Source organism: Aspergillus brasiliensis (assembly GCF_001889945.1).
Source record: "Aspergillus brasiliensis CBS 101740 unplaced genomic scaffold ASPBRscaffold_13, whole genome shotgun sequence".
Classification (NCBI taxonomy): domain Eukaryota; kingdom Fungi; phylum Ascomycota; class Eurotiomycetes; order Eurotiales; family Aspergillaceae; genus Aspergillus; species Aspergillus brasiliensis.
The window spans coordinates 598,257-625,474 of record NW_027137454.1 but is presented as its reverse complement, the minus strand read 5'-3'; the positions used below and the strand labels follow the sequence as shown (position 1 = coordinate 625,474).

The following is a 27,218-nucleotide window of genomic DNA, read 5'->3' as shown; positions in this document are numbered from 1 at the left end:
AGAGTCAGACGCAGAGGAATACCGAACAACCAGCCCTATTGGATGGCCCTCGGTGCTTACCTGCAACATCTGCAGCGTCATCACTGCCCGCATGAGAAGGATCCGGGCGCTTATAAATGAGCCGGGATTACCGAGACCGAGGACATAGTAACTACTTAGTACTTGTAGTCACTCCTCCCCCCTCCCCCATCATCCCTTACCTCAGCCCCTACGAGTGGAATTCCATCCCCTCTCATTATGCTAGTCTACCTCACCAACTTTTTCATAGCATGGCTCGCCTACTTCTGGCAGCCGAAACAACAGCCCTGCGGCAGTCTAACGCTGCCGCATATTCCCGGGGTTGACATCATATCCATGACACGCCAAGAGGTCCATAACTACAGTATAGCAGCCTCCCCGCCATACAATCTCCAAGACGCACACAATCTCGACTTCTGCGACGTATCCGTCACCCTGACACACCCCGGTGAGAATGACACTGTCACTGTCTCAGTCTGGCTCCCCCTCACCAACTGGAACGGCCGTTTCCAAGCCACCGGCGGCGGCGGCCTCGCAGCCGGCATCATCGGCCTGGGCCCAGCTCGCCCAGTCAGCCAGGGCTACGCAACAGCAGCAACCGACGCTGGTCTGACCTTGAATGGAACCAGCAATCCCCAGACGGGAGCCTGGGCTCTGCGCCCCGACGGTACCATCAACACTGCTCTGGTCTTGAACTTTGCCCATCGCTCCATCTACGATATGGCCACCATTGGGAAGATTCTTACCGAGCGCTTCTACGGATCCCCGCCGAAGTACTCCTACTGGAACGGCTGCTCGACCGGCGGCAGACAGGGATACTTCGCTGCAGCCAAATACCCGACTCTCTTCGACGGCGTTCTCGCCGGTGCACCGGCTCTCCATTTCCCACGTCTCATCGGGTACATGTCCTGGCCACCGGTACTTATGTTGCAGTCCGCAGCACCTCCACAGTGTATCTTTGACACGTTCCGAAAAGCCATAATCGACAAATGCGATCCGCTTGATGGAGCCACAGACGGGTTAATATCAGACTACAACCCGCGGAGCTGTACATTCGATCCCGAACTACTCATCGGTGAGACAGTAGCATGTCCCGAGATGGGCTCAGACTCGCCAGTAACCATCACATCCCACCACGCCACCCTCGTTAAGCAAATCATGCAAGGCCCCGATCTACCAGATAGCCAGCCTCTCTGGCAAGGCCTCCCACCGGGCGCCTCATTCCGCGGCACAGCCAACACCGCAGTAATCAACGAATCCACCATCAAACCTGTCCCCTTCTTCCCCATCATCGGGTGGATCAAGTACTTTGTCTTCCGTGACCCAAACTACGATGTATTCGACATGACCGTGGAGGACTTCAACACCGCCTACCGCATCACGCTGGACCGCTACAACGACATCCTCGGCTCGGACGGACTCGATCTCTCTGAGTTCCGTCGTGCAGGGGGGAAGCTTCTCACCTGGCACGGGTTGGCGGATGAGCTGATCCCAGCGTCGTGGACGACTGCATTCTGGGATGGGGTTAATAAGTCGACTACTGGTGCTGATGTGAGTGTGGATGAGTTCTACCGGTTGTTCCTTGCCCCCGGGCTGGGGCATTGCTCGGCTGGGGATGGGCCGAAACCAGTTGATCCGTTCGGTGCGTTGGTACGCTGGGTGGAGGAGGGCAGTCCGCCTGATCGGTTGAGTGCGGTGGCTGTCAATGCCGAGGGGAAGGAGGTGACGAGGGAGTTGTGTCGGTATCCGGCGACGTTGGTGTATGATGGACATGGGGATGTCAATGATGCGGGGAGCTTTTCGTGTAGGGCTAGGGAGGGATGAATGGGCTTGACGCTATATATATACACTGGACGTTTGGTATACTGGCTGATTCGCAGTTCAGTTCAATTCGCATTGCGTGGGTTACAATAATATGTTGAAGACACCGATTAATATGGCCGCCTCTGACAGAAGGATTGCAAAACATTGAGTGGGGATGGGTGAGTCTCGGATAGAGACAAATCTCGGGAAGAGTGGAGATGATCCATGATATCAACTGCAATAGCAAAAGAGACAGACGACCCAAAAAAAAAAAAAAACAAAAAATGGAGCTGCGGGGAATCGAACCCCGGACCTCTCCCATGCTAAGGGAATATTATACCACTAAACCACAGCCCCATTTGATGAAAGACAGGCCCCTATATGAGCTATATAATCTAGTCCAGTACCATGATTCGTATGGTTCACTGGGGTAGGTCATCGTAGTATTGAGATTTTATACAGGGGACGACTGGTGGTCGTTAGATATTTGGTATGATTCTCAAGGCTAAAAGGCAATTGTCTGGTGTGTTATCGATAGGTTTATGAGGGTGACGGTTGAGTCTGGTTGATGGTGAATGGTATTGTTCAGCTGGTTCATAATCCATCCATCGGAAACTTACTCCGACGTCTATATATTCCTCGTACCCGATCTGCAATGATGGAGACGAGATTTAGCAATGTTCAGTCAGTGAGAGACAGCATTCCCATAAAAACAAAACTTCATTACGAAGTCCCAGTAGTGACTCCCAGTACCGAAGTCAGTTGCCAGTAAAAAGTACCAGCGACTGCTTTAGTCATGGCAATTATGCGTGTCCCTGACTATCGGGGAAAGTTTCTTTCCAAAGCGTGAGGGGAGCCAGCGACTGAACCCATCATGTGAACCCATTTCACCACTTAGGGTTCCATGAAAGGACAAATAATTCATAGTCACTGCTATTCCAGCGTGCTCAAGAGCCATTCTCACTTAAATGCCGGAGTCTAAAAGAACACGGACCTCCATCAATCCCTACAGCTGCGGGGAAGCCCGTAAGCATCAAACGACAAACAACCCTGCGACCAGACTCAGCCAGCCACCAAAAAAAATACCGACAGCCATAAGCAGCCCACCTGAATGGCAAAAGCGACCGTAGCAGAATCGGGATGGTGTTCTGCAACCTCGATCGGAGGCCGCTTGTCCATGTCACACCAACCACAAGACATAACCGAGAGCTGAACAGTCGAACTAATGCACCGTCTAATGCAAGTTTGCAAACATCTCTGAGCAAAGGTGGATGCGAAAACACAGAGACCAATAGGAAAGGTAGCTTATTTCTGCAGTATCGGCACAGCCCCTCCCTTGGATATTCTACACTATAAAGCAGAGGAGCTCGCTCAGCCAGCCTACTGTGCTCCTCGATGTCATTCTGCTTTGGCTCCCCGTGGTCACCATGTCAGTAACGCTGTGGACGGGCGCCTTCATTGCGCTCACTAGTGTATACTTTTTCATCTCATTCTTCACTAGCAAGAGCAAGCATCCACCTCTACCTCCCGGTCCTCGACGGAAGCCTATCGTGGGTAATCTTTGGGACTTGCCCAATCCAAACCAGCAAGATTGGCAGCACTGGCTGAAGCACAAGGATCGCTATGGTACGACAAAGTCCCCGATACGCTTCCAACAACAATAGATTGTACGATTAACGCCAGATAGGCCCGATCAGTTCCCTCAGCGTCATGGGCCAAACCATCATCGTCCTGAACGATGCCCGGCTGGCGGTGGAACTACTCGAGTCGCGATCGTCGATCCACTCCTCGCGTCCACAACAGCACTTTGCTGAAATGTGAGACAACAAAGACATACTTAAGCAATGGCGCAGACCAATTGATAACCGTACAGGGCGGGCTGGAACAACATCCTCGCAGCGGTGAAGCAGCCCCAGCGCATTCGAGCAACGCGCAAGAACCTGCATCGGGAGATCGGCTCCAACAACTCGGTCGCTCGATTCAATGAGATCCAGATGGTAGAGGTGGGCCGCTTTCTGCTGCGGGTACTAGATGCGCCGGATAAGTTGATGCAGCATATCCGCAAGTGGGTTGCCCCCTAGCATACATACCACCAGTCATAGAAACTAAGCAGTGTGACCACCAGGGAGGCGGGCGCAATCATCCTCAAAGTAGCATACGGATATTCCATCGAACCGCATGAGCGAGACCCATTGGTGGATCTGGCCGACAAGGCAATGGAGGACTTTTCAAAGGCCATGCTTCCAGCGACATGGGCAGTGGACTTCTTCCCATCCCGTAAGCTATAGCTGGCGGCCATACGAGAATAAAATCAAAACTAATTATCTGAGCAGTGAAGTATCTCCCATCCTGGTTCCCAGGGACAGGGTTCTTCAAAACGGCACAACGCTACCGAAAGACAGTCACGGCATTTAGCGATATCCCGTACGCCTTCGTGAAGGAACAGATGCGTACTGGCCGCTTCGTACCGTCCTTCCTCTCCAATCTGCTTGAAGATAGTATTCCAGAGCCCGGATCCGAAGAAGAGACCACGGTCAAATGGTCAGCTGGAGCGCTTTACGCCGGGGGGGCCGATACGGTAAGGACTCCTGTTTTGCTTGTGCCCTACCCAATGCCGTACTGCAGTACTTAACAAACAACCAACAGACCGTCTCCTCCATCGCCAGTTTCTTCCTCGCAATGGCCCTCTTCCCCGAAGCGCAGCGCAGAGCGCAGCAGGAACTCGACACTGTAATCGGAACCGATCGACTCCCACAGTACAAGGACCGGGAACAACTACCGTATATCAACGCATTAGTCAAAGAGACGCTTCGATGGCATCCAGTAGTCCCCACAAACCTTGTCCACACCTCCACTGAGGATGATGTGTGCGAAGGATACTTTATCCCCAAGGGGTCATCAATCCTAGCCAATATATGGTCAGTCCCCCTTTCCCCATTTTTAAACTCTCCCTTGGAACCCTAAATAACACCACTAAAATCCACACAGGGGCTTCACCCACGACCCAAAAATGTACCACGACCCAATGACCTTCAAACCCGAACGATTCCTCGGCCCCAAACCAGAACGAGATCCCCACTTCCTGGTCTTCGGCTTCGGCCGACGAGTTTGCCCCGGGCGTACTCTAGCCGATGCAAACGTGTATTTCACCGTCTCTCAAGCCCTCGCTGTCTTTGAGATCTCCAAGCCAGTGGAAAATGGTAAAGTTAAGGATGTTCGGCCGGAGTTTTTGCCGGGTGTTATCAGTCATCCTGCGCCGTTTCAATTGTCGATTCGGCCGAGGAGCGCGAAGCATTTGGAGTTGCTTCGGTCATTGGAGCAGAGGTTCCCTTGGGAGAAGAGTAATGCGGAGGATTTGGGGGATGTGCGTTATTAAAATGGGTGCTGGTGTAGGAGGTGGTTTTGTGATTGGGTGTGCTGGATGGTGGTGGCTAGTACTGCGTGCTATTGTATCTCGAAGAGAAGAGAGTATATGATGTTTGTGGCTGACTTAGGACCACCCGATATAATCGTACAACGATATCTACATCTAGACTTCCCATCCTTGCAACTGCAGGGAAGGTTATGCTGTATACCACCACACCCAGAAGCATTTACATACGCCTTCAAGACTTCGTCTCTTCAGTATTCGGCCGCCTAAGCCCCTCCATCAACCACACGTCAAACAAGAATTCTGTCGCAGTTGGTCGATCCTCTGCATTCCACTGCAACGCCTTCCGCAGCCACCGGAAGAACCCTTCTTTATTCTCTTCTGGAATGTCGGAACCAATGCTCTCCAGAGAAACATCCGGAATCGGTGCCAAGTCCTTCCAATTGCCTAGAGATATCAGTCAGATTGGAATGGGGTTACAGAAAAATTGGTCTCACCCTGTTCATCCCAGAAAACATAAGCCAATTTACACCGCTCACGGAAACTAGCTGGAGGAGGTCCCATGAGCGCGATCATTTCCGCAATGTGCACTCGGTCATCGAAAATGCCATCTGGGTTTTTGCCGTTGAACATGTGACGAGGACTTACGATGTCCCAGGCCTGTATATAGAAATTAGTATTTCGCCTAGGGAGCTAAGAGGGCACCTTACCACCATAGCAACATTCCAGATATCGACCTTATAGTCCCACTTCTCCTTCAAAACGACTTCCGGGGCCCTGTACATATTTGGCATGATGTCCTCATTATTCTCGACATCGCCAAAGCGGGCTTCGCCGAAGTCACTCAGTAAGGGTAGGCCATCCCCCCCAGGGTTATAAACAGTGGACAGGTAGATAGTTCTGTCTTTGAGCACCTTTCTAGGTGATGGGTCGTTGACTTCCCGTGCTTCGAGACTCTCGAGTGTCTTAGTGTTAGGGATTGGGAGCAGCAGGTTCTTCAATTGGAGGTCTATTTCTGGATTAGCCCATGAGTTTAGATCGTGGAAGTGGGGGATTACCGGTGTGTATGATACCAGCAGCAGAATGCAGAAAGTCCAGAGCGATCAAAAGCTGCCTGATACAGGTCTTCATCTCATTCAGAGTCATAGCATTGCCGGGGATGTGCTTTTCTAAAAGTGTGTGTGCACTAATGCCCATGGGCTCGTGGACGAGACAGACATGAGGGCCGTGGGGCCCGATAATAGTGAATTGATCGAAGAGCTTGCGAATGAGATCTCTGCCTGGATGCTCAACTTCTACAGCATCCATACGGTTGTAGATTTCCAGCTCATGATTCTTCTCTCGACCCGTGACGTAGATCTTAAGAGCAACGTATTTCGAATCACTTTGGTAGTATACTTTTAGAAATAAGTATAATGTAGAATGGTTATCAGACGTACCGAAGATCGCGACCTAACCAGACAGTCGAAGTCACTCCGTAACCGAGCTTGGCAAGCACTTGATACCTGTTATCGAGTACCTCTCCCTGTTGCACCGGGTAGTACTTTTCAGGTCGGTAGGTTGGGAGAGTTTCCTCCTCAATCTCTATACTGGGGTCGATAAGGACGTTTGTAGTTGGAAATACTCTCAAGGGAGAAGTCCATTGCGACGAGAAACGAATTGTTTGCTGGAATGCGCGTGTGATGTTTCGAAGATGTGGTGTAGGGGTAGGTACACAAGGACGGCAGGAGAGATGTAGCCTGACGGGAAGTATTCTCAGACGAAAGGCGCGCTGAGTGATGCGGCCTGCTATGGTGGTAAAAATGGTTCAAGCTATTTATCTATCTATCTAAATATCTAGATCGTGTTGTTGACGGGTCGGTGGAGCGCGAGACCCATCGGCCATCCACTAGGGAAATGTATAAATGACATAAGCAGCATAAGTTGCATATGCATAGACTATGCATATATTTCAGGCTGGTTTAACAGTAATGCCGATCGTTGAGAGCCAGGGCTCACTATGGTGAATGATAAGGTCGAAAATAATACGTGAATGTGGATTTACTAGCGGTCTAATATCCGATCGAGATGAATTTTTCGATTATCCACAGTTGTACATTGGCAACTGAGACCTGATAAAAGTCCTTACTGACACTTTTGAGATCTTCACCTCATTAATACACATATCGGAACCTCGTGTTCTCCTTATCAGTCAGACCAGCCCACTTGGCCTCATCCACCATCGAATCATCCACCTTACCGTGCTGGCGATCCCGTCTCCGGTTCTCCCACACATAATATGCGAACAGCACGACAGACATGACCGCTGCCGCTGCCTGGGTGGCCAGCACCGCAATTTTCGCGGGACGGTATTCAGGGGCATCACGGGCCTGGAAGGTTTGAGGTCCGATGATGTTTCCGACCGAGAAGGAGCCGGCGATCAGTGCGCTGCTGAAGGCGCGCTTGGTGTGGCCGGCACAGTTGGCCATGGTCCATTGATACAGGATGGGCAAGGTGGCAACGATGGCATTGACCAGGTAGATACCGATGAGGACACCAGCTTTGTTGCTCTTGGGGAGGAAGGAGAGGAGAGCTCCGCCGATAATGCCGGGAATGGCGCAGAAGGCGTTCCAGGCCCAGCGGTGGGAGGTTCTGCGGATACCAAAGCCCACGAGGAGAGTGAAGAAGATACTGACGATGCCGGATGGCATGTTCAGCAGAGCGGAAATGGGACCTGAGTATCCGAACCCGGCGATGAGGGTGGAGGAGTAGGTGGTTACGACACCGCTGGAGACGGAGATCTGGCATGGGTTAGCCTGATAGTAAGGAGTCAGGTGGAAGAGGATGATCTTACGAGAATGGTGATCAAGACCAATAGCCAGAGTTGGGTGTCAAGTACGGCTTCCCAAATTTGCTTCAGGTTGATGGCGCTGCTCCACACTCCCGTCTGGTTGACACTGACGTGCTGCAGCAGAGCCACCTTCTCTTCCTCAGACAACCACTTGGCCTTCATCGGGGTGTCGGGAATAAACAGCAGAGTGAGAACTCCAATCAGTACAGTGACCAAGCCAATGACCAAGAACATGATGCGCCAGCCGGCCAGAGTGGCACCGTGGTGAACATGCTGGAAGCCAAAGGATACCAGGCCACCGATAATCTGGGCCACGCCCAAACCATTATACCAGAGGGTGAAGCGAGGTGCCTGCTCGCTCTTTGTGTAGTATTGACTGCTGATGAGCATCAGCGACGGGCCAATCGTGGCTTCGAAGATGCCCAGGAAGACACGGGCCGTGAGGAGGGTGGCATAGTTTTTGGCGCCTGCGGAGGCTGCAGCGGCGACTCCCCAGAGAGCGACATTCACACCGAGCCACTTGGCGGCGGGGACTTTCTGCAGGCAGTAGACTGGTAGGAGAGAGGTGTCAGCGCGGGATTTCTGCTTGTTGAGACAGATGACACATACTATTAGGGGCCTCAGCGATCAAATAAGCCAGGAAGAACCACGTTGCGGTGTTGGTGTACTCATTCCCCGCGAGGTGCAGTTCCGTTTTCATGCCCATCACGGCAGCATACTGATTTCCCCCTTGCGTCAATGAGGGGATGTGCTGGCAGGGAGCTTGCGACGACTTACGTTGAGCATGACCTTGTCCAAGAATTGCAGCACATAGCAGGAGAACATGAAAGGTATGAGATGCCAGTCAATTTTCCGACGCAGAGCTCGCAGATCGATCTGAGGGCTGTCGGACCCGGCCGCATGGCCCTGGAGGTATTCCACCGCATCGTCGGTGCGATCCACAGGCAGGGCCTGAGAAAAGGCATCCGGCAGCTTCTCCTCCATGTTGTATGTCTGACTCTGTCGCCGGGGACAGAAACAAAAGCAAAAAGAAAGAGACAAGGGGGAGAATTTGCGGGAAAATAGTGGGAGAATTAAAAACAGTCAGGAAACAGGAATGCCGGGATGGGAGGTTACATGCAGGATCCTGCAGGCCAAAATCCACGGGATGTGCAACCGGATTGGCCGCAGGGATGCCATTGGGTTCCAGTAGATATATTATATTTGTCAAGATAACTGCCTGGCCAGTTCATCTTGCAGAGGCCTGCAGATGCTCTAATGTCTACGCTAGACCAGGGCTTGAGAGTTTTAGTGCGCGCGATCCAGCCCGGATTGTTCAGGTCGCCGAAGGATTTTGATTGCGAACCCACCAGGATTCATTTCAATTGAGTACGGTAGTCTCGGCATGACCGAAGTTAATGGCTGAAGGATTATGAATCGAACGCTGTTCCAGCTCTCAGGATCAAGATTTTGCCCCTTGTTGTAGGGCTTCAGCATGATCCTGCGAAACCCACGATCGAAGAAATTCCCTTCAGCCAGCTCACAGCACGGCCTGCATTATCACTACGCAGATTAACTCTTCTTCCTCATGTCTTCTCTTCCTTTCTCCTTGGTTTTCTACATTGACTGCCAGTATGGGCTGGGTGCACTATGCCTCGCCTGAGGTGGAGGCAGCGTCGGAATATCGCCTGATTCTAGGGGTATGTCTGGGCTTGACCTTGTTGATGGTTATCACAGTCTGCCTGCGTTTAGCCATTCGGTTCAATGCCCGTCGATTAGAGGCGTCCGATTATGTGATGCTGGTAACTATGGTAGGTTGCTTTTGGTGAGTAGACGATCCGACCGCTAATTAGTGCCAGTTCTTCAGCATCATATACAGCGCATTGTGCATCGCCCGTGAGTCGGCCAAACTTCGAGTACACATGGAATGCTAATGAACATTAGAGAGTAGATACGGTCTTGGACTACCTTTGTCGCTGCGCCCCAAGGCAGACCTTCCGGATTACACAAAAGTATGCGCCGCGCTTAGGTTCCGATTGACAGGACAAGTATTAACGAAGACACCAACAGCTCAACTATGCCGGTCGTCCATTCTATCAAATCGGAATCGCCGGGTTCAAAGCTTCCCTGTGTCTCAACTATTTGCGATTGATTTCCGGAACGTCGAAGAATTTCTATCGAATACTCATATGGGTCGTGATAGCTGTGTCGACACTTGGCCATCTTGCGGGAGCATTAGTCCTAATTTTCGACTGCCAGCCGGTGAGAATGGTCTCTTCCCTAGTGGCAGGGCAAGATTGCTGATAAGACGATCAATAGGTTGAGCGCGCCTGGAATCCCAATATTTCAGGGTCGTGTCTCCCAGCAGGGCCAACATTCTATGGATTAGCCATCTTCACCATCATCTGCGACATCACCATTATCATCCTCCCGATTCCCCTGTTGCTCCAACTGAACATCAAGACGGCTCAAAAAGCAGGAGTAGTTTGTCTGTTTCTGCTGGGGCTGTTCACCACAATCTGCTCGATACTTCGCCTCACCCAAATCCATCGGGTAGCATATGGCGATGGAAACTCGACCATGTTGGTGCTGTGGGGCACAATTGAGTTCAATGTCGGGGTAGGGTTTCCCACGAGCGAAAAAGAAACAGGTTTACGCATTGAGCCACTGGCTGACCGGACTAGAACATTGTCACTTGTGTCCCCTTCCTTGCGCCTCTCCTGAAAGGTGCAGTGCGTGATTTCCGATCGTACAGTGGCCGGAAAGGGTACGATAGCCGGAGCTATGCCTTGCAGACTTGGTCGAAAGACCCGCGCTCGCAGTTACGCTCGACAACTTCGGCGGCGCCGCCACCCAAACGAACGCCCAGTGAAGAGCTTATCCTCGAGAGTGGGGGCGCCGACGAGGGAGGCATTCATATGACGGTGGAGCTGCACGTCTCGCTGGAGAAGAGGCCAACGGCTGAGGTTAGAGAGTGAAGAAGCCAGTACGCTTGCCTATCGACTGATGGCGCCATTCCTTTCGAACCAATCTCTTACACTTTCATTATGTATATTAATCACGCACTGGGTCTTACCCTTTCTTTCTTGTCCTATCGTGAGCTACTTTCCGGCGATTCCTGAATAGTGCAATGCAGGAATCCTAGTAGGTGCTTAGCACTACCGGCCTAGATAAATAGTGCTTACGCATCTCAGGATCAAACCAGACCAGGATCACACGGGGCCGATGTAACAGCATCAAGCCAATGGAGTCGAGCAGAGCAGGCCAGTCCAACCGCCCCCGACGGGATCTTCCCGGACCATCAAGGCCAGCTCCATCCAGAAGGAATCCTGTGCGTCCCTTGGAACCTTAATGGAGGTCCACCCGGAAGGCCATCCGCGGGCAGCGACCGAGCTGTGTCCCGCACACGCCCGCTGGCCTGTTGGTGAGAAATGGATAATATCGCCGCCGAATCAGGCCAGTGACTTCGAGTCTGCCGGTGTGCTAGCTATCTGCTAGATAAATGACACCGTAATCAGTATGGAACAGATCCACTATGGCGCGGGCTGTGACAGATTGACACCGGAAAAGTGACCGTGGTGGTAGGGCTAGAGGCCGGAGCTAAAGTCACAAGCACGACGCCGTCTCTCGCGCGATGGCAGCCTAACATTCTTAGTGTTGTTAAGGCTCTTTTAGGGCCGGCCTTGTTTCACTCACGCAGGAGGGAGACTCGAGAACATCCAATCTGACTTTATTGCGTCGTGATTACAGTTTAATTATGTTTAAATTAAGGTTGGCAGAGGTTTCCATTGCCTAATGGAGTCTTTCATCCCAGCTACTGGTCGTCACTCGTCAACCTTGCCAACACTGCTCGATAGTTTTAGCATCGCAGATGCGAGTCTGACTCCTTGCATATTCAAGATGTGATTCTAGTTCTAGAATCGACATCGACCCTTAGTTTATCAGGGAATGCGGTCAATATGGACTCTCACCGAGCTTCCACCTGATCTAACTGGAAAGGCCAAGCATAGATTATTCAGAGACAAACACGAGCTCTAGCACCATCAAGCCTTAAGGCCGCCTAACTAGTATGGTTTCGTCGGCCTGACCCCATCCTCAATCAAGCTGTACATCTCTTCCCATTGGCACATTCTCAGACGATAACGGTTCCACCAATCCAAATCCTGCGCACCTGCCACATAAATCACCGTCCGGTTCAAGCCGGCACCCCAGTCCATCCCCTTAGTGACAGCAGTATTACAGCGATGCGGTCGTCAGGTAAAAGGGTCAGGGGATGAACCCGTGTTCCCGTGGAACCGAACATCCGTGCCTCCTCCCCTTGCCCACATCATGGCTGATCGTCCCGTTCTCATCGTCGGTGCAGGCATCAGTGGCCTCCTGCTGGCCCAGCACCTCCAGAAGCTCGGTGTTCCTTACAAGATCTTCGAGCGCGATGCTGCTATCGATGCTCGAAGCGGGGGCTGGGGATTGACGCTACATTGGGCGCTCCCTGCCCTGCGGGAACTCCTACCGGACCACCTCGTGGAACGCCTCCCAGAGGCATATGTGAACAAGGCAGCGGCTGCCCGCGGTGACACCGGTCGCTTTTCGTTCTTTGACCTGAAAACCGGGTCAGCGTTGTACAGCGTTCCCGCTGAGGAGCGGATCCGAGTCAGTCGCGTTCGACTGAGGCAGCTGGTGGCCACGGGGCTCGATGTTCAGGTAAGCCACTATCTACTACCTTGAGGCCATGCTTTACTTTCGACCTCTGACTGGAAGTGTAGTGGAACAAAACTCTCGAGAACTTCGAGTCCTCCGGCGACACCGTCACAGCCTACTTCGCAGACGGCACCTCTTACACAGGGTGTCTCTTGATCGGCTGCGATGGATCGCGATCCCCCACCCGCGAGATCTTGTACCCGGACAGCCATGAGATGAACCCACTACCGGTGCAGATCCTCGGCGGAGCTACACTATATACAGCAGAGGAGATGGCAGGCGCAGCGGATATTGATCCATTCATTTTCCAGGGCTCACATCCTGACTCTAACGTCTTTCTCTTCTTCAGCAGTATGCATAACCCACCTTCCTATCACAAGTCCCACATGGAGATAATCACTAACTCGTCATTCTTCCGAACTAGTACTCGATAACCCCAACAACTTCGCAGAAAGCAGCAAAGACAAATACGAATGCCAGATTATCATATCATGGGCGGATTCCAAGGAGATCGTGGTGCCCAGCGACAACCGCGAGCGAATCGCCCTGATGAAATCCTTGACCGCGAACTGGGCAGAGCCTTTCAGGACCCTGGTCCATAGGTTACCGGAGGACACGGAGGCACGGTCAATTCGCATCGCGGACTGGATGTTCCGACCGCTGCAGAATCGCTCGCACCCGCGGGTCGTGCTGATGGGTGATTCGGCGCATACGATGACTATGTGTATGTCTTACAATGCCGTGCTATAAGGGAGGATCGCATACTGACGTTGCTATATAGACCGCGGAGAAGGGGCCAATAATGCCATCGTCGATGTACTGGATCTGACTAGACGCGTGGACATGCGTTCCCTGGGGTGAGTCTATCAGCACTTCAAGTAATATACTACTGTGGTTGAAGACACTAACTAATGGGTACAAACAGATCCATGTCGACAGAGACACTGCGAGATGCACTGGACGCCTACGAGAACGACGTCTTCCGACGTGCAGAACCTAGTGTTCTCAACTCACGCCAGGCCTGTTTCGACGCCCATGACTTTACGAGGATCCTCGACGAGAGTCCACTGGTATCAGCCCGGGTGTTGAATAAGGATGCTACGAAGCAGGAATCTTAGCTGAGAACCACCTCCTGAGCCAGAATAAAATATTGACGTTTTCCACTATATCAAAGTAGTAACAATTCTATGCATCACGAGAATACTACGTACAAGTACAAGGTGCCAGCCCATATTTTACACACCCTACCCATTTCATCCCCAAGAGAGAAACAACATATCCTTGGAAGTTGGAGTATGTCCATGTACGATGTCTCCATCTCAGCTGAATATATCACCTCCCACCCAATCCCTCATGCGGCGCACGACCGACCTTCGCTTCGCCAGGCTGTCCACCCTTAACAGCCGCCCGATCCCCATCGGACACAAACATCGAGCGTCCGAGCTTATTCTCCCCATCAACAGTCTGCTGATCACCCTCCGGGGAGAACCTCTGCTCCTTGCTTGGCGACTGCATCCGGAATGTGAGAAGTGCACCAGATATGACCGCGAACATGGTTAGGAAGGCGGTGTTCCGGGATCTATTCATCCATCATCGATTCTGGTTAGTATGATGATATCTGTTGATCAAAGGGAAGGGGTAAAGCTCACTTAGCTCCGGATGACATGCCATTTCCGTAACTGAGACTTGGGTTCGGCATTGTTGATAGGTTTCTCTGGGATTTATGATGATGTTGATGATGTATGTATGTACCTTGCAAATGGAATTAATTGCAATTGTTGGGAATCATTACTTGTGTTCTTATAGTTGATTCCTGCCACTCGCCACGATGACACAACCATGACTACGATGGGTGGTTGTAGGTTTGGCCAGACTTGCGTTTAGCTTTGGTGGATAGTATAAGGTTCGGGGGGTTGTGGATGGGGAAGATGAGTCCGGCGGGTCAGTTCGGATGTAGTACTTGGGTTAATTTATCTCCATTAGATGTGGGCATTTGGTTGAGGGATATGGTATGTCCAGACTACGATATGCTATAGATTGGCTCTGGGACGGGTATCCAGAGCCTCATGGATAAGGGATATTACATCTTGCTTTGGTGGTGGACATTCATGGTGCGGACAGTCATGAATTCGATGATTCTTGAAACCCAGATCGTTATAATATTCTTCAAAATGATATTGTTTTATTCCTCTTTCTTGTCGACGTATGATGGCTGCCTACGGAAGTAGCAAAAAAAAGAATGCAAAAAGTAATGACAAGAGTGGGATTCGAACCCACGCCCCTTTCGAGACTAGGAATGCTCCGAAGAACATGGAAGATCAGATACACCTGACCCTAGCGCCTTAGACCGCTCGGCCATCTTGCCTGTTGCTTGAAAGATGGCAGCTACTTTTGTTACAACAGTTGTTGCATCACTCAATTGAAGAACTATCCGGCGAAGTGGAGGTTGTCGCAATTGTATGCTACAAGACAATGCCTAATTATTTGATGATAGTATACCTATATCTGTAGATCGTATAGACTACTAGTAGTGAGTTGAGCTCAATTTTGAGACATGGTATGAACATCATCATCATCATCATAACTCGATCACGACTGTTTGAGCGGGCCCCTGACCTTAACCGATATATATTCCTCGTACTACTAGGACCAACTACCCCATAGCGCGTGGATGCACTTGTGAATTGATCAATGTACGGTGACTAGCATATGCCCTACGACACCGTAGTAGTAGGCATGCTTAAGTGCAAAAAAAATATACACTCGAAATCAACCACATCGGCCTCATAAAAAGCTTATCAAATACACAGTCGCGACCGAGCGCGGTGTCCTACCCGAAATGATTCTAAAGGAGCAGTCAATGATAAGCACCCATCATAGACTAAACAGCATTGATACCCAGTGTAGTTAGACTCCCCGAGCAGGAAGCGCCTTGAAAGCAACCAAACCGTCAGTGACTGTATACCCATTTAGGAAACTAATAAGGGAACTGAAGGCGATTGCCAGCAAGACAATGCCCCGCAGAAGATTTTTGCTGCGCAGGCTGGCCGATAACGACAAAAGGGGGTATACTGTCTCAGCCTGTACTCCATATCACCTCCCACTATCAGCAGAAGCAGATCATTGTACCTATGATCGACTGTATGGGAAAATGACCAAAGGGGCAAGGGGCCAGGAACAGGGGAATATTCCCCTGCTTGCTTCTCCACACCCGAATGCAGGTACCAGTTCACAGTGATGAGAGCTTGAGAGGATAGCTCCCTCAGTTGGATTACAACTGTGCTGTTCTTCCAATTCCAACAAAAGAGAGTTTTGATGGTACACATCAAGTGAGGATCACCGATCAACATAGGTAGAAACCACAAGCATGAACTGAAACTAACTCTAGTGGACAGCTAGCTCGCATACATCAACCACTAGGAATCCAAACTAGTCCAGGCACAATTTCATTTCGGATATCAAGTAAAGGTGCCGCTCCTCCAATTTTCTTGGTAGTAGGAGCGTATTGAGAGTGAACGTTGAGCATTAGGGATTGGGGAGCAGGAATATTGTGTCGGTCTTGACAACGTTGTAAGCCATTGAAAAGTCCCAGCTATCTGGCCAAGACACTGCCAACCTGCGCCTTTGCCTGGGTTGATTCAGACGCGTCATCCCATTTCTGTCAGTGCAAGACGTGACTACTGACTAGCACTGGTTTTTCGACCGCATCACACTCGACCTAATCCCACTTAGTTCGGAAACGAATACGAGCACGAGCCAACAGGGCCAAACCCCCTCATGGCATGTTATTTAGCCCAACGCTCGCTAATTTATTTGATGCATCTATGGTCTGAAAGCAGCAACCAAAATTGCCAGGAGGCTTGCCTAGTCTTGCCCACGCAGGGCTCGTGCACCCAGGCGATGCGTTCAACGGTCAAAATAAGAGTATGGAAAGGATCAAATATATTGAATCCTTCCGTTTCCACCGGATTATTTCACTCTTGGCATCTGAGGGGAGGTGAGGGGAAATGAGGAGGCATGAGGGGAAATAACTAACTATACACATCCGCTGACTAACTTTTACCCCTGAGCTCCCTGAACGCACACTCAGTCTCAAGCACGGTGCGCGAGGCTCACAACGGAGCTATTCATAGATGTCTTACCAAGTGGCTCTTATACTTTCTTTGTGATTTAGACTAGTTTATTGTTGCATTGGTGGGTGAGGTCCCAACCAATGACTCGGGAAACCGCCTCTCAAAATTCTGCCGGAAAAGAACACTAGTACCCCAGAGACTAGTTATAGTTAAGGAGTCTTGGTCGAACGACAATGGAGCACATGTGATAGGATCCCCCAGGCCTCCCAAGTCCCAACTCCCAAGGACTTGGGAATTGAGGCGATCCCTGATGGGCCAGGCGGGGCGACAGTCCGAAAGGGAGGCGACCTCCGAGGTTGTCTCTCGACTGGCCAGTCTAAGAACGCCACCAGGCTATACACTTTACAAAGTACTAGTCACGCAGGGATTTCACTCCTCCTGTCATACATCCCAACAAAGGCATTCGGGAAGCACAAAGGCTATCGAGCTTGAGCTTTGTGGTACACAATTTTGTGCCTTCCACATCTCTCATTCCCCCCCCCGCCTCGCGTCGGTTCGGGTATCTCAGACGAGAGTCTAATCTCTTTGTCGTGCCGCGCCATTCTCATCGAGCACTGACTCGAGACACCCAATCAGAACATATTGAACTCGATACACAAGATGTGCCATTAGCCGAGTAGGCGTCCACATTGGTTGCAGCCAAGGCCAGCGATCTTGTTTGCTGAATTACTGGACTACTAGAATGATGGGGACCAGGTGGATGTCATTGCGCGGTTTTCTTTTCCATCTGCGCTCCACGAGGGGATAGGGCTGAAGAACACTGTCACCGTGAACAGACTCAGAACTAGCGAAGACTTTAAGAGGACTAAAAAGAGCGCAATCCGGCGCACAGAAAAGATCATCGTGCTTTCCACGAGTCTACGGCATACGGAAAGTCCTCCGTATCTAGTCCGGCCCGCGTAATCCGTAACCATGGATTCAGGGCCGTGTCTGACTCTTGTCATCCAACCCCCCTGGAGATCCATCTCCACCGGCTTAGATTGATCCTCCTTCTTAAAGAGGCAACCCGAAAGCAGACCGTGCTTCGAACCTTTCGAAGCTTCTTTATCCTCCCGCTTTTGCAACCGTGGCGCGTCGTGAGGTGATCACCCTAATCATCCCTTTTTCTCTTACCGGGACTCCGCACCATGGACCGACCCAAACCAGATAGTGGTTCAGTGATTGCGATAAGAATTTGGACTGGACTGGATTGTCGATCAAGGAGGTGAGGAGCTATTTGGAAGCCGTCATCGCTGGTGCCTGCGATAGCGCACAAATCCGTGCCACCGTAAGTGCCACCCAGCAACGTGGCCGGAGGCGGAGACTTTTCACGTGCGCCGGTTTATCGCCACCACCAGCCAAGCATAACACGAGCAGCATAACTAGCCATTGTGACAAAGTTTTCTTTCGCAGTTATTATTATTCACTCGTTGGCCAGACACGAGGATCATTATAAGGGGAACCAAGCAAAATACGAACAGAAAGTTTGGAACCAGGGAAAGGGCCGGAGATACCCGACCACTGTACGGGAGTAGCAAAAAGTAAACATAGCAGCAGCTCGGCTTCTCGCACTTCACTTTTTCTTCCATGGCCGAGGAGATGAAACCCGGAGCCACTTGCTGACTCGCTTGCCGGCTTCCGACTGGCGTTGGTCGCCCCGTGTGGGCCCAGTAGATGGATTACTATTATTTATTCCTATATCATTCGGGTCTTAATTTTGCATAATCCCACACTAGACAGGACAAAGAGAAAAATAAAACAAAAAAAGAAAAAAAAAAGTTAGTCACAAAGTACCCAGCGACGTGAACCCTGAGCCTTCGCCAAGACAGCTACTGAGATAGCTCCTCACCGTAAGGCAGGGTGTGATTCTAATGCCGAGACATCGAAACCATCACTGTTTATACTTTATAGTTGTTTGATGCCTTCAACATACTGAACATAGCTCATGATGATCCGATAGCCCCAACTGGGGCCCCCAGGCGGCAGCAGTAGCCATCATCAACCGGCCGATAGAGATTTTCAAGCCAAACAACAAGCTTCGGTGGCGCTTCTAGGATTTCCCTCTAGCGACTAGAACCATTGGGACCGTCGCATGCAAGTCGCATTCTCAGCCGTCTCCAGGGGGGGACTATTGCCCTCTTATAAAGCTTGGTTGAGACTAGAAGAGACATCGTTCGCCGCGGAGGCTGAGATAGGCAGCTAACTAAGCCAAGCTCGCTCCCAAAAACTTCCCAGGTGGAGATGGAAACCTCCTCCCCCCCCAGTCGTCACGGATGATGATAACTCCTTTCGGCACATGGCCGAACCCGCCCCGGTAATTGCACAAGTCGTTCCGTCGAATCCGTCGAATCCACGGTAGTCCCCTCGATCGACATTTGACGCGACGTTCCTAATTGGACTTAGAGCGGGTGAGGGCTCCTGGCCACCCTGCCTGCCAGGTCCCAACCCCAGGGGGTCGGGGAGGGAACACAGTGGTTATATAGGCCAAATGCCGTCGGTGGAAAGGAAGCCTGAAACAATTCCCACCCCCCGGTCAGGTTTCCCCATCATGTTGTCCCTGGCGATCCAGTCCTTGCTGTTCGAGGCCGACGCCCATCCGGCCAGTCCGGCCCTGCAGCGTCGCTCGTCCTCGGCCACATCGAGTGCTGAGGGCGAGGCTGTCATGAGCCCACTGCCGGATTTGCAGACCAAGGGCTTGATCGTGATCTCGGCGCTGGCCACCTTGTCACTCATTTGTACTCTTTCCTTGTTGACTTTCTTTACCTATCGTTTCATTTTCTGGAAACGCCACTACAGACGTTACATCGGTTACAACCAATATGTCGTGCTCATGTTCAACCTCATTCTGGCGGACTTTATCCAAAGTCTGGGCTTTATCATCAGTCTGCGATGGATCCAGACCAACTCCGTGCGGGCCTCCGACCCTGCATGCTTCTTGCAGGGCATCTGGCTGCAGATTGGGGATCCCATGAGTGGTCTGTTCGTGCTGGCCATCGCCGCGCACACGTTCATGCATGTCACCCTGGGCTATCAGATCTCCCACCGTCTCTTCGTTTCGATCATTTGTGGACTGTGGCTCTTTGGGGTCATCACCACGATCATTCCGATCGCAGCACATGGTCGGTACGTCTGGTATCCCGCTGTCGCCTGGGTAAGTTGATTCTCTTTCATGTTGTTTGCCTCTAAACAAGGCCCTAATAAAATTCTCCTCTAGTGCTGGATGACCCCCAAATATGAATCGATGCGTCTATGGACTCACTACTTTTGGATTTTCGCCTCGGAATTCTTCACCGTCGTCCTGTATGCGATCATGTTCATCCAGCTGCGCAAGAAGATCGCCGAGTCCGCCATTCTGGGCGAGCACAACTCTGAGAGTTTGACCCGACTGAAGCGCGTCATTTTCCACATGGCGTTATACCCCGTGGTGTATATCTGCCTCACCCTGCCCCTGGCCGCGGGTCGCATGGCATCGGCCAGTGGTCAATCCCCCAGCGTGCTCTATTTCTGCTTCGCCGGATCCTTCATGACGCTGTGTGGGTTCTGTGATTCCCTCATGTATACGCTGAGTCGCCGCAGCGTGGTGCTGGAGCCCGAGGCCCGGCTCCAAGGCAGCAGCAACAAATATTCCAGCCGACCGAACAAATCCTCGGTCGCACATCAGTACGGCGGCAGTATCGATGGCAAGGGACCGACCAACACCACGATTGCGCGCGGTCGCAGCGATTCCACCGAAGAGATGATCGGCAAGGATGGAATGGAGCTGGCGCCGATGGGTGTGGTGCTGCAGCATACGACGATCGAGGTCACCCATGAGTCGGCCTATGACACTGCCTCGAGCAATCTCAGCGGCCAACGCGAGCGAAGCAGCATCTACCATTAACTTTCTAACAGTTCATGACATTTGCACCTTTTTCTTGAAATGACCGGCCCAAAAATGATTGCCGGGTGTATGAAATTTTAATCAAGTCGCCTTTGCCATTCTACTACGGAACAGTCGAGATATTGTTCCCATTCCTTTTGCATCTGCGACAAAGTCCGTCTTGCGACAGATATGCGAGCATCGCGCGTCCGCAAGCAATTGTCGTTGACCGATTTGCGACCGACACGAGCATCGCATAGAAGGTCCGTCTGTATCTTTCGAGGACCCCGAAACCCTCGCTGGGTTGGCGACAACCCAGTCCCCCACTGACTGGTGCGAACCACATGCGCCACGAACACACAATTCAGTTCATTTGGAACATCAATTGGCAATAAAATGCCATTCACGTTTTCCCGAAGCAATCGGCAATTCACTAGGCCAGGCAGACTAGCCACGCTTTGACCTGCGCCGGGCCACGCAATGATTCAACTGGCCTGCAATGTATGACATGGCCCCATTCCCGGGGATAATGACTCTGGCGGAGGACAGCCACATCTGCCACCTACTCTTCACTGTACATATTTCCTATCTGTCATGATGCAAATATACACGAATAAACAAATACCAATAACCACACTACGTAACATCATATCGTATAGTCGGAGCATAGCCGATAAGCCAATAGGAATGGACCCCAGAATTGGGTTGTTCCAACCCCGCACGGAGAGATCTAAGGTTATCTTCTATCTTCCCCTTGCTTTGGGGGCTGATTTCATTCTTGTCTATTTCATCCCTCTCTACTTGTCAGTGACTCAGATACAGACATACAGACATACAATCATGTACATGAAAGAGATATACACCGACTCCACCCCCGACACCCTCCACACTTTTATCCAACAAAACCCCCTGGGTGTCCTCACCACCGCCATTCCTTCCCCGACACACCCATTACTCCAATCCACGCACATTCCCTGGGTCCTTGACATTCCTTCACCCACTACCACTACCGATAGTATCAACAAAGTCAAACTCCGCGGCCACATCGCCCGCTCCAACCCCCAATGCGCCGCCATCCTCGACTCCCTAGCCACCCAACCCGAATCAACTTCCCAATCAACATCCCAATCTATCCTCCCCACCGAAGTCCTCCTCCTCTTCACCTCCCCCTACCACAGCTACATCACCCCTCACTTCTACACCACCACCAAGCCCCTCACCGGCAAAGTCGCCCCAACCTGGAACTACGCCGCCGTGCAAGTCTACGGCCGCGCACGCATCTATAACCCTCGTGCAGAGGGGGGATTAGGCACGCAGGCTGCTGCATTTTTGGATAAGCAGATTCGCGATCTCTCTGCGCATTGTGAGGGGGAGATTATGGGGTATACCAATACCAACATTACTACTGGTATTACCGGAGGAAAAGGAGAAGGAAGAGAAGGAGCATGGACCGTCGACGACGCACCCGAGGCATACATCAACATCCTGAAGAAGAATATCGTCGGGATCGAAGTGACGGTGGAGCGAATGGACGGGAAATTCAAGATGAGTCAGGAACGTGGGGATGGGGATCGGGAGGGGGTGGTGAGGGGGTTGGTAGATGGGATGGGGAGGGATATAGAGAAAGGAGTGGCGAGGATGGTGAGGGAGTGCGCTGGGGAGAAATGATTACATCTGGAATATGAAGGTTATTTGAGGGCATTAAGATATCCAAGGCAAGATGGCCGAGCGGTCTAAGGCGCTAGGGTCAGGTGTCTTTGTTCTCTCATGTTCTTCGGAGCATTCCTAGTCTCGAAAGGGGCGTGGGTTCGAATCCCACTCTTGTCATATCTTTTTTGCATTTTTTTTCTGTTGTTGGAACTATTATTGTTCGAGAGGTAGATATAAATGAATAGATAATGTTATTTTGCTTTTGATAGAATTTATTGTTGTGGATTTAATTTACTAATTGGTGAAGTTGGATCCCGGATTGCAGTCAAGGACTCTAGGCCATTGCTTTCTTTGTCTTGTGACTTGTGGAAATAGCGCCGACGTATGACTCTATATGTAACACCGTCGTTTAAGCGCTTTGTTGTGAAACATGTCAGATGTGATATTTCTGCGTTTCTTTGCTTTCCTGTGGTACTGATTATGCAGGGGAGGCTATCTCTAGGTACATTAACATCAGGGCTGGGGTTGCCAAAGGCCTACTTATGGATGCATCGGGTGCTCTGGTATTGTGTCTGGTTGGATTGAATGCAGATGATTAGTGATAAGCCCTGTTCATTTCTCTGATGATATACATAACAGATAATTATTTGTTTGGTACCACATATCAGCATTATGAGTGTTTTATTAGTAGGATCATTGTTTTGTATGAAGGGGACGGTGGGTGCTGTTTAGTAAACTTTGCCTACCACAATGATACTATGCTTTGTTGCATCTCTACCATAATTCTACGAGCCCGGATCCCAAACACACGACATCCTACAAGTAGCCCAAAAAGCATGGCTACTACCAACATGACATCAACACACACGATTACCATTCTTGCTATTTGTTTCCAGATTCAGTTGTTTATGATATGACCTCTAATATTCTATGTCATCTCTGAAGTCGTGTGTTGGCATTTCCTTTTATTTTTCCTCTACCCCTCAATGCCCCTCTCCACTATGATCCTCCCGGTCGATGATTCCGAAGCAACGATATGATGACGGCCGATATTGCCACTTCCCCTCCTACAAATCTGTTTTCCAGACGCAAAGGCCAACATATATTGGTCAACTAGGTCACCAATCAGGGAGATACACATGTTTAGGCAAGAGGTCCCTATCTGCCCAACGAAGAGAACACAGATTCGCTAATGCAATACTCTCACAAGGCTTGCAAGGCAATTTTCCAGGGCTCCTATCTCAACTCAAGCATCTCAAGAATATACCTAATTGCCATCATTCTTGACCTTTTGACTAGACAGTCATATAGTATATTTCCAAGCCCAAATGACCGCAACAGTGCACGCCCCATATCTCGACAATGCAGCAGGCCCTGCATATTCTGGTAGGTCTCCACAAGGAACCACTCTCACAATCTTTACCTGATCGGAGTTGTTCAGACATTCCACCCTCCGAAGAAATCATGGTCATGCTAAATCAACCGCTGCGACCTCAATTTCCTTGTACTCCTGTATGCCGTCGCTGCGGATGGATCCCTCGAGATCACCGACCACATCATGTGGCCACCAATCGGAATGGAAATCTCGGCCGCCCGTATTACGCATGTCCCAACTGCACCTCCCAGACTTACAGTTACAGCCCACATGTTAGAGATAGAGGATGGATTACATGGGATGATGAACGTGGTATACGCGATAGTAACCCGCTGTGCGACTGCGGTGTTGTCAGTCGTCAGGATCGAGCAGGTGCTGGAACTACAATGTCGGGGTTGGGGTTCTGGACATGTGCGACGGGACGTTGTGGCTATTTTTCGAGATATCGGAACGGCTGGACTGATGAGGAGAGGATGAGTGGAGTAGGCGTGAATGATCATGATTGTGTTGAGTTTTTCCCGTGGTTGTTGTAGGCTTTGTCTGTCATGGAGTGGGCTGGATTATTCAATTGCTTCTTTGATTTGCACTCCACTATCTACATTCAGGTATTTAGCTCATATACCTGAGCTCGAAATTGTCTTGAATCTATAAGTATTTGTTGGATTGCTGATCTGATCGATTGTCCAGTAGGTGACTGGTGTGCGTGCTTTTATTCTATCAATTGATTCTTATAATGTGGTAGTCATCTGCAGGGACTCGCAGGCTGCATAGTATTCATCCCCGGTATTACATTACACAATTGAATTTTGAATTGATGGGTGAATGAAAGCATGATGGGAAGGTTGCAGCTTCTCGAGGCATCCAGTGTCGTTTGGTATATCGCCACTTAACTGGAGATGATCTTGACGGCGAAAAAGAAAGCGCATTCTGGCAAGTCTGGATGTTGTATAAAGACATCACCAGTCATATTAGCTGACTAAAGCCAAGCTAGCCCCGCCATGCCTTGATTAGACATGATCTTGTCTCACTTATCTACGAAACTCAACTTCTACCCAGTTTGTATACAGATGGATCTGCAAGTCACAACAGCGAGCCGTGAGGAGTTGATCCAATTCTGCATCCAAAGAGGAAAAGAAGATGCCGTATTCGCCGACATTATAGGCGCAACAGTGATCAAAGTCACTCCTACCATCGTTGCCAAATGGGGATATAGTGTGACTGCCACTGAAGCAGCAATGCAAGAGTTCGCTTACAATCATGTGAGCCACGACATCGTTCGAGTACCTCGGGTTTACCGCTTTGTCCAGGATGAAGTAGGAAGAGGTTTCTTGTTCATGGACTACGTCCCTGGTCAGAAACTATCGGAGTTGGACCTCTCAGTCCACACAGAGATCATACCCCGCATTACCAATATCATTGCTCACCTTGGACAAATACAACACGGACAGAAGCCAGGCCCACTCGGCGAAAAGGGTCCACAGGGGTATCTTTGGGGTGATGATGGTGTGGATAAGGCTTTTGTGTCTATTGCTCATTTGAATCGTTATCTGAACAGGCGTCTCTCCTTGAGAAACGACTCTATTGACCTAAGTCCATATCCGCTTGTCCTCTGTCATATGGACCTGGTTCGTCGCAACATGATACTCGGGGAAGATAACAAGTCTATCTACCTTCTTGATTGGGCCCATGCCGGGTTTTATCCGCGGTTTTACGAACTTGCAGCGCTTCCGTGCATGAGTCCTTACGATGAGCCTTACGAGAGGCCGCTCATAGCAGCCGTGGAATCAATGATGCAGTTGACGGATGATGAGAAACGCGATTTGAAATTGGTTCATTACGCCCGGGCAGCAACTTTGAGATGGCAATTGTAGGCGAGCGCCTTTCATTTCACCTATTACTTATCTTTCAGTCAAAGCTAATACTGTGCTGATATAGTCCTGAAGAGCCTGAGGAAGCGTAGCGCATTCTACTCCTAAAACAGCAGTTGAGCCGTTGGGATGTGAGCTCACTCCCCTATCACATGAAATTGTTGCGTATTGCTCGCTTGTTCGCTGGCTATTGGTGGTGAAGGATATCGCGCGTTCCGGATCCGTGTTGGGTTCTCAATTGCGGTCATGGACTTTAGGTATTGTATCCAAAGCCAGAACCAGTTGGGATGGACTTCTCGAATCTCCACTGTAGCTCATAGAACATGGTTAGAGAGCTCTATCATGCCCCCACCAGAGCTCCTATATCTAGCCCCGGGGTTCCGACGGAGCTGCAGAGATAACTCTGAAATCAGTGAATCTCATTTCACTAAAGTGAACTAGACCAGGCACTTGCATATTTAGCGTTGCTCCAAATTATCCCACGGACATGACGGATCAGTGACCGTTTGCCAGGGGTAGAGCAGTACTGTCGGACGTTAGACATTCTATCAATCAAGAAAGTTTGCGAGGGCAGATGCCCACAGTGTCTAGATTCCGTGAACAGCTACCGTTACAGAGTGTCTTGAATGCACATTCGACGCTTTTCAGGTGTATTGCTCACCGTGGACTATTTCCTTCCTTCCCAACAGCACTCGCATCGCCTCAACAAGCCTTGGATGCCAATGAGCCAAGGAAACTAGTCGACATTAGGGTCATCTACTTGTCGACTAATTGTCGAATCATTTTATTTCTGCGTCATAGCAGTGACTCACTGACTAGAGCCTCGGCCCATTTTGGAGCTCGAGCCACTAGGTACCTGGAGCTACGGCCGATACGGAGTCCGTCGGCACGGTGAACCGAACCGAAGTATTAGATGGCTCTTATCTAGATTATGACTGAACTGGAAAGCTCTAGCAGTGAAATGTGCGCTATTAAGGCTAAGGGAAATGAGAGACTTGCTACTAGCTCGAGTCCTCAATTTTAGGAACATCCGCGGAGGGGTGGACTGAGCGAAGGGTAGATAGAGAGCTTCTGCTGGTCAGGATTGGTCTGAGAGCATGTCGCAGTTATTAGCGTGAGATTTTGCATCTGGTGGACCCTTATTGACTTCTCTCTGTGTCACTGTGTGGCCTTTAAAGTTATCGAAAATGCTGCTTGTGAGTGGTGGTTCTATTCGTATCCCGCGATCGCTAGCATCGATATCAAACACTGCATTTCTTCCTCCTCGAAACCTTCCCATCCGGTTGAGTATACTATAGAGCTCCGCGGAGTTTAAATTTAGGTACCCCTTTGAGGTGAGCATGATAGTGAAAAGTTTGCTGGTGTATAACGGCGATGCACTAGCCCCTCGATCCACCCTATACGAAGTGGATATCGCAGTTCACGGCCAGGGTGCGAATCAGGGTCTTGCCAAGCGCTTTGGATCTCTAGGCGAACGGGCCGATAGCCACCAAGGAGGCGCTATTGCCAGGGATTAAATTGCATTGTGCCTGTAAAGGCCCGTTGAACGAGGCTTTGAAACGAGCCAGGACCGACATCTCGAATGCTCATACGGAGTATGCTAACGGAGTCTGCTACACCTGTGTTCCGTTCCAGTCTGAACAGCTTCAGTGAAGC

At 50.6% G+C, this 27,218-nt stretch overlaps 11 protein-coding genes and 3 non-coding genes across 14 annotated transcripts; 9 read left to right on the top strand and 5 right to left on the bottom strand.

The window, feature by feature from the left end:
- Window positions 1-232: 232 nt before the first annotated feature.
- On the top strand, window positions 233-2,106 carry ASPBRDRAFT_47241 (uncharacterized protein). The gene has a single exon (XM_067625816.1). The coding sequence runs from the start codon at window positions 238-240 to the stop codon at window positions 1,840-1,842; it is 1,605 nt and encodes a 534-aa protein (XP_067475549.1). The 5' UTR covers window positions 233-237; the 3' UTR covers window positions 1,843-2,106.
- On the bottom strand, window positions 2,107-2,178 carry ASPBRDRAFT_t232. Its single transcript has one exon. It is a non-coding gene; the product is annotated as a tRNA-Ala (tRNA).
- A 1,053-nt stretch (window positions 2,179-3,231) lies between these two features.
- ASPBRDRAFT_77993 (cytochrome P450) lies at window positions 3,232-5,197 on the top strand (the record flags this gene model as incomplete). Its single annotated transcript, XM_067629387.1, has 7 exons — window positions 3,232-3,447; window positions 3,509-3,638; window positions 3,695-3,886; window positions 3,947-4,098; window positions 4,155-4,399; window positions 4,468-4,739; window positions 4,810-5,197. Exons 1-7 carry the CDS (start codon window positions 3,249-3,251, stop codon window positions 5,195-5,197), a joined length of 1,578 nt encoding a protein of 525 aa, XP_067475548.1. The 5' UTR covers window positions 3,232-3,248.
- A 229-nt stretch (window positions 5,198-5,426) lies between these two features.
- Window positions 5,427-7,076, bottom strand: ASPBRDRAFT_58324 (uncharacterized protein; the record flags this gene model as incomplete). The annotated part of the gene is made up of 6 exons (XM_067627880.1): window positions 5,427-5,638; window positions 5,689-5,851; window positions 5,902-6,200; window positions 6,250-6,575; window positions 6,631-6,976; window positions 7,046-7,076. 6 exons carry the CDS (start codon window positions 7,074-7,076, stop codon window positions 5,427-5,429), a joined length of 1,377 nt encoding a protein of 458 aa, XP_067475547.1.
- On the bottom strand, window positions 6,983-9,166 carry ASPBRDRAFT_47238 (putative MFS transporter). The gene is made up of 4 exons (XM_067625815.1): window positions 8,799-9,166; window positions 8,631-8,739; window positions 8,025-8,572; window positions 6,983-7,971 (listed from the first exon to the last, which is right to left on the bottom strand). Exons 1-4 carry the CDS (start codon window positions 9,003-9,005, stop codon window positions 7,345-7,347), a joined length of 1,491 nt encoding a protein of 496 aa, XP_067475546.1. The 5' UTR covers window positions 9,006-9,166; the 3' UTR covers window positions 6,983-7,344.
- A 468-nt stretch (window positions 9,167-9,634) lies between these two features.
- Window positions 9,635-10,978, top strand: ASPBRDRAFT_134126 (uncharacterized protein; the record flags this gene model as incomplete). The annotated part of the gene is made up of 6 exons (XM_067618576.1): window positions 9,635-9,811; window positions 9,860-9,896; window positions 9,945-10,012; window positions 10,071-10,262; window positions 10,320-10,619; window positions 10,685-10,978. 6 exons carry the CDS (start codon window positions 9,635-9,637, stop codon window positions 10,976-10,978), a joined length of 1,068 nt encoding a protein of 355 aa, XP_067475545.1.
- A 1,351-nt stretch (window positions 10,979-12,329) lies between these two features.
- On the top strand, window positions 12,330-13,816 carry ASPBRDRAFT_33575 (FAD-dependent oxidoreductase; the record flags this gene model as incomplete). The annotated part of the gene is made up of 5 exons (XM_067623135.1): window positions 12,330-12,701; window positions 12,764-13,049; window positions 13,123-13,422; window positions 13,480-13,555; window positions 13,624-13,816. 5 exons carry the CDS (start codon window positions 12,330-12,332, stop codon window positions 13,814-13,816), a joined length of 1,227 nt encoding a protein of 408 aa, XP_067475544.1.
- Window positions 13,753-14,562, bottom strand: ASPBRDRAFT_322983 (uncharacterized protein). Its single transcript, XM_067622999.1, has 2 exons — window positions 14,348-14,562; window positions 13,753-14,277 (listed from the first exon to the last, which is right to left on the bottom strand). The coding sequence occupies exons 1-2, from the start codon at window positions 14,395-14,397 to the stop codon at window positions 14,031-14,033; spliced, it is 297 nt and encodes a 98-aa protein (XP_067475543.1). The 5' UTR covers window positions 14,398-14,562; the 3' UTR covers window positions 13,753-14,030.
- Window positions 14,563-14,950: 388 nt separating this feature from the next.
- On the bottom strand, window positions 14,951-15,063 carry ASPBRDRAFT_t231. The gene has a single exon. It is a non-coding gene; the product is annotated as a tRNA-Leu (tRNA).
- Window positions 15,064-19,358: 4,295 nt separating this feature from the next.
- On the top strand, window positions 19,359-20,690 carry ASPBRDRAFT_134085 (uncharacterized protein; the record flags this gene model as incomplete). Its single annotated transcript, XM_067618573.1, has 2 exons — window positions 19,359-19,961; window positions 20,025-20,690. 2 exons carry the CDS (start codon window positions 19,359-19,361, stop codon window positions 20,688-20,690), a joined length of 1,269 nt encoding a protein of 422 aa, XP_067475542.1.
- Window positions 20,691-21,415: 725 nt separating this feature from the next.
- On the top strand, window positions 21,416-22,586 carry ASPBRDRAFT_47232 (FMN-binding negative transcriptional regulator). The gene has a single exon (XM_067625814.1). It carries the CDS (start codon window positions 21,510-21,512, stop codon window positions 22,335-22,337), a length of 828 nt encoding a protein of 275 aa, XP_067475541.1. The 5' UTR covers window positions 21,416-21,509; the 3' UTR covers window positions 22,338-22,586.
- Window positions 22,384-22,496, top strand: ASPBRDRAFT_t236. The gene has a single exon. It is a non-coding gene; the product is annotated as a tRNA-Leu (tRNA).
- An 820-nt stretch (window positions 22,587-23,406) lies between the features above and the next one.
- On the top strand, window positions 23,407-24,326 carry ASPBRDRAFT_322738 (uncharacterized protein). Its single transcript, XM_067622997.1, has 3 exons — window positions 23,407-23,466; window positions 23,539-23,705; window positions 23,779-24,326. Exons 2-3 carry the CDS (start codon window positions 23,648-23,650, stop codon window positions 24,225-24,227), a joined length of 507 nt encoding a protein of 168 aa, XP_067475540.1. The 5' UTR covers window positions 23,407-23,466; window positions 23,539-23,647; the 3' UTR covers window positions 24,228-24,326.
- Window positions 24,327-24,739: 413 nt separating this feature from the next.
- ASPBRDRAFT_185226 (uncharacterized protein) lies at window positions 24,740-26,046 on the top strand. The gene is made up of 2 exons (XM_067620042.1): window positions 24,740-25,561; window positions 25,630-26,046. Exons 1-2 carry the CDS (start codon window positions 24,762-24,764, stop codon window positions 25,652-25,654), a joined length of 825 nt encoding a protein of 274 aa, XP_067475539.1. The 5' UTR covers window positions 24,740-24,761; the 3' UTR covers window positions 25,655-26,046.
- Window positions 26,047-27,218: the final 1,172 nt, after the last annotated feature.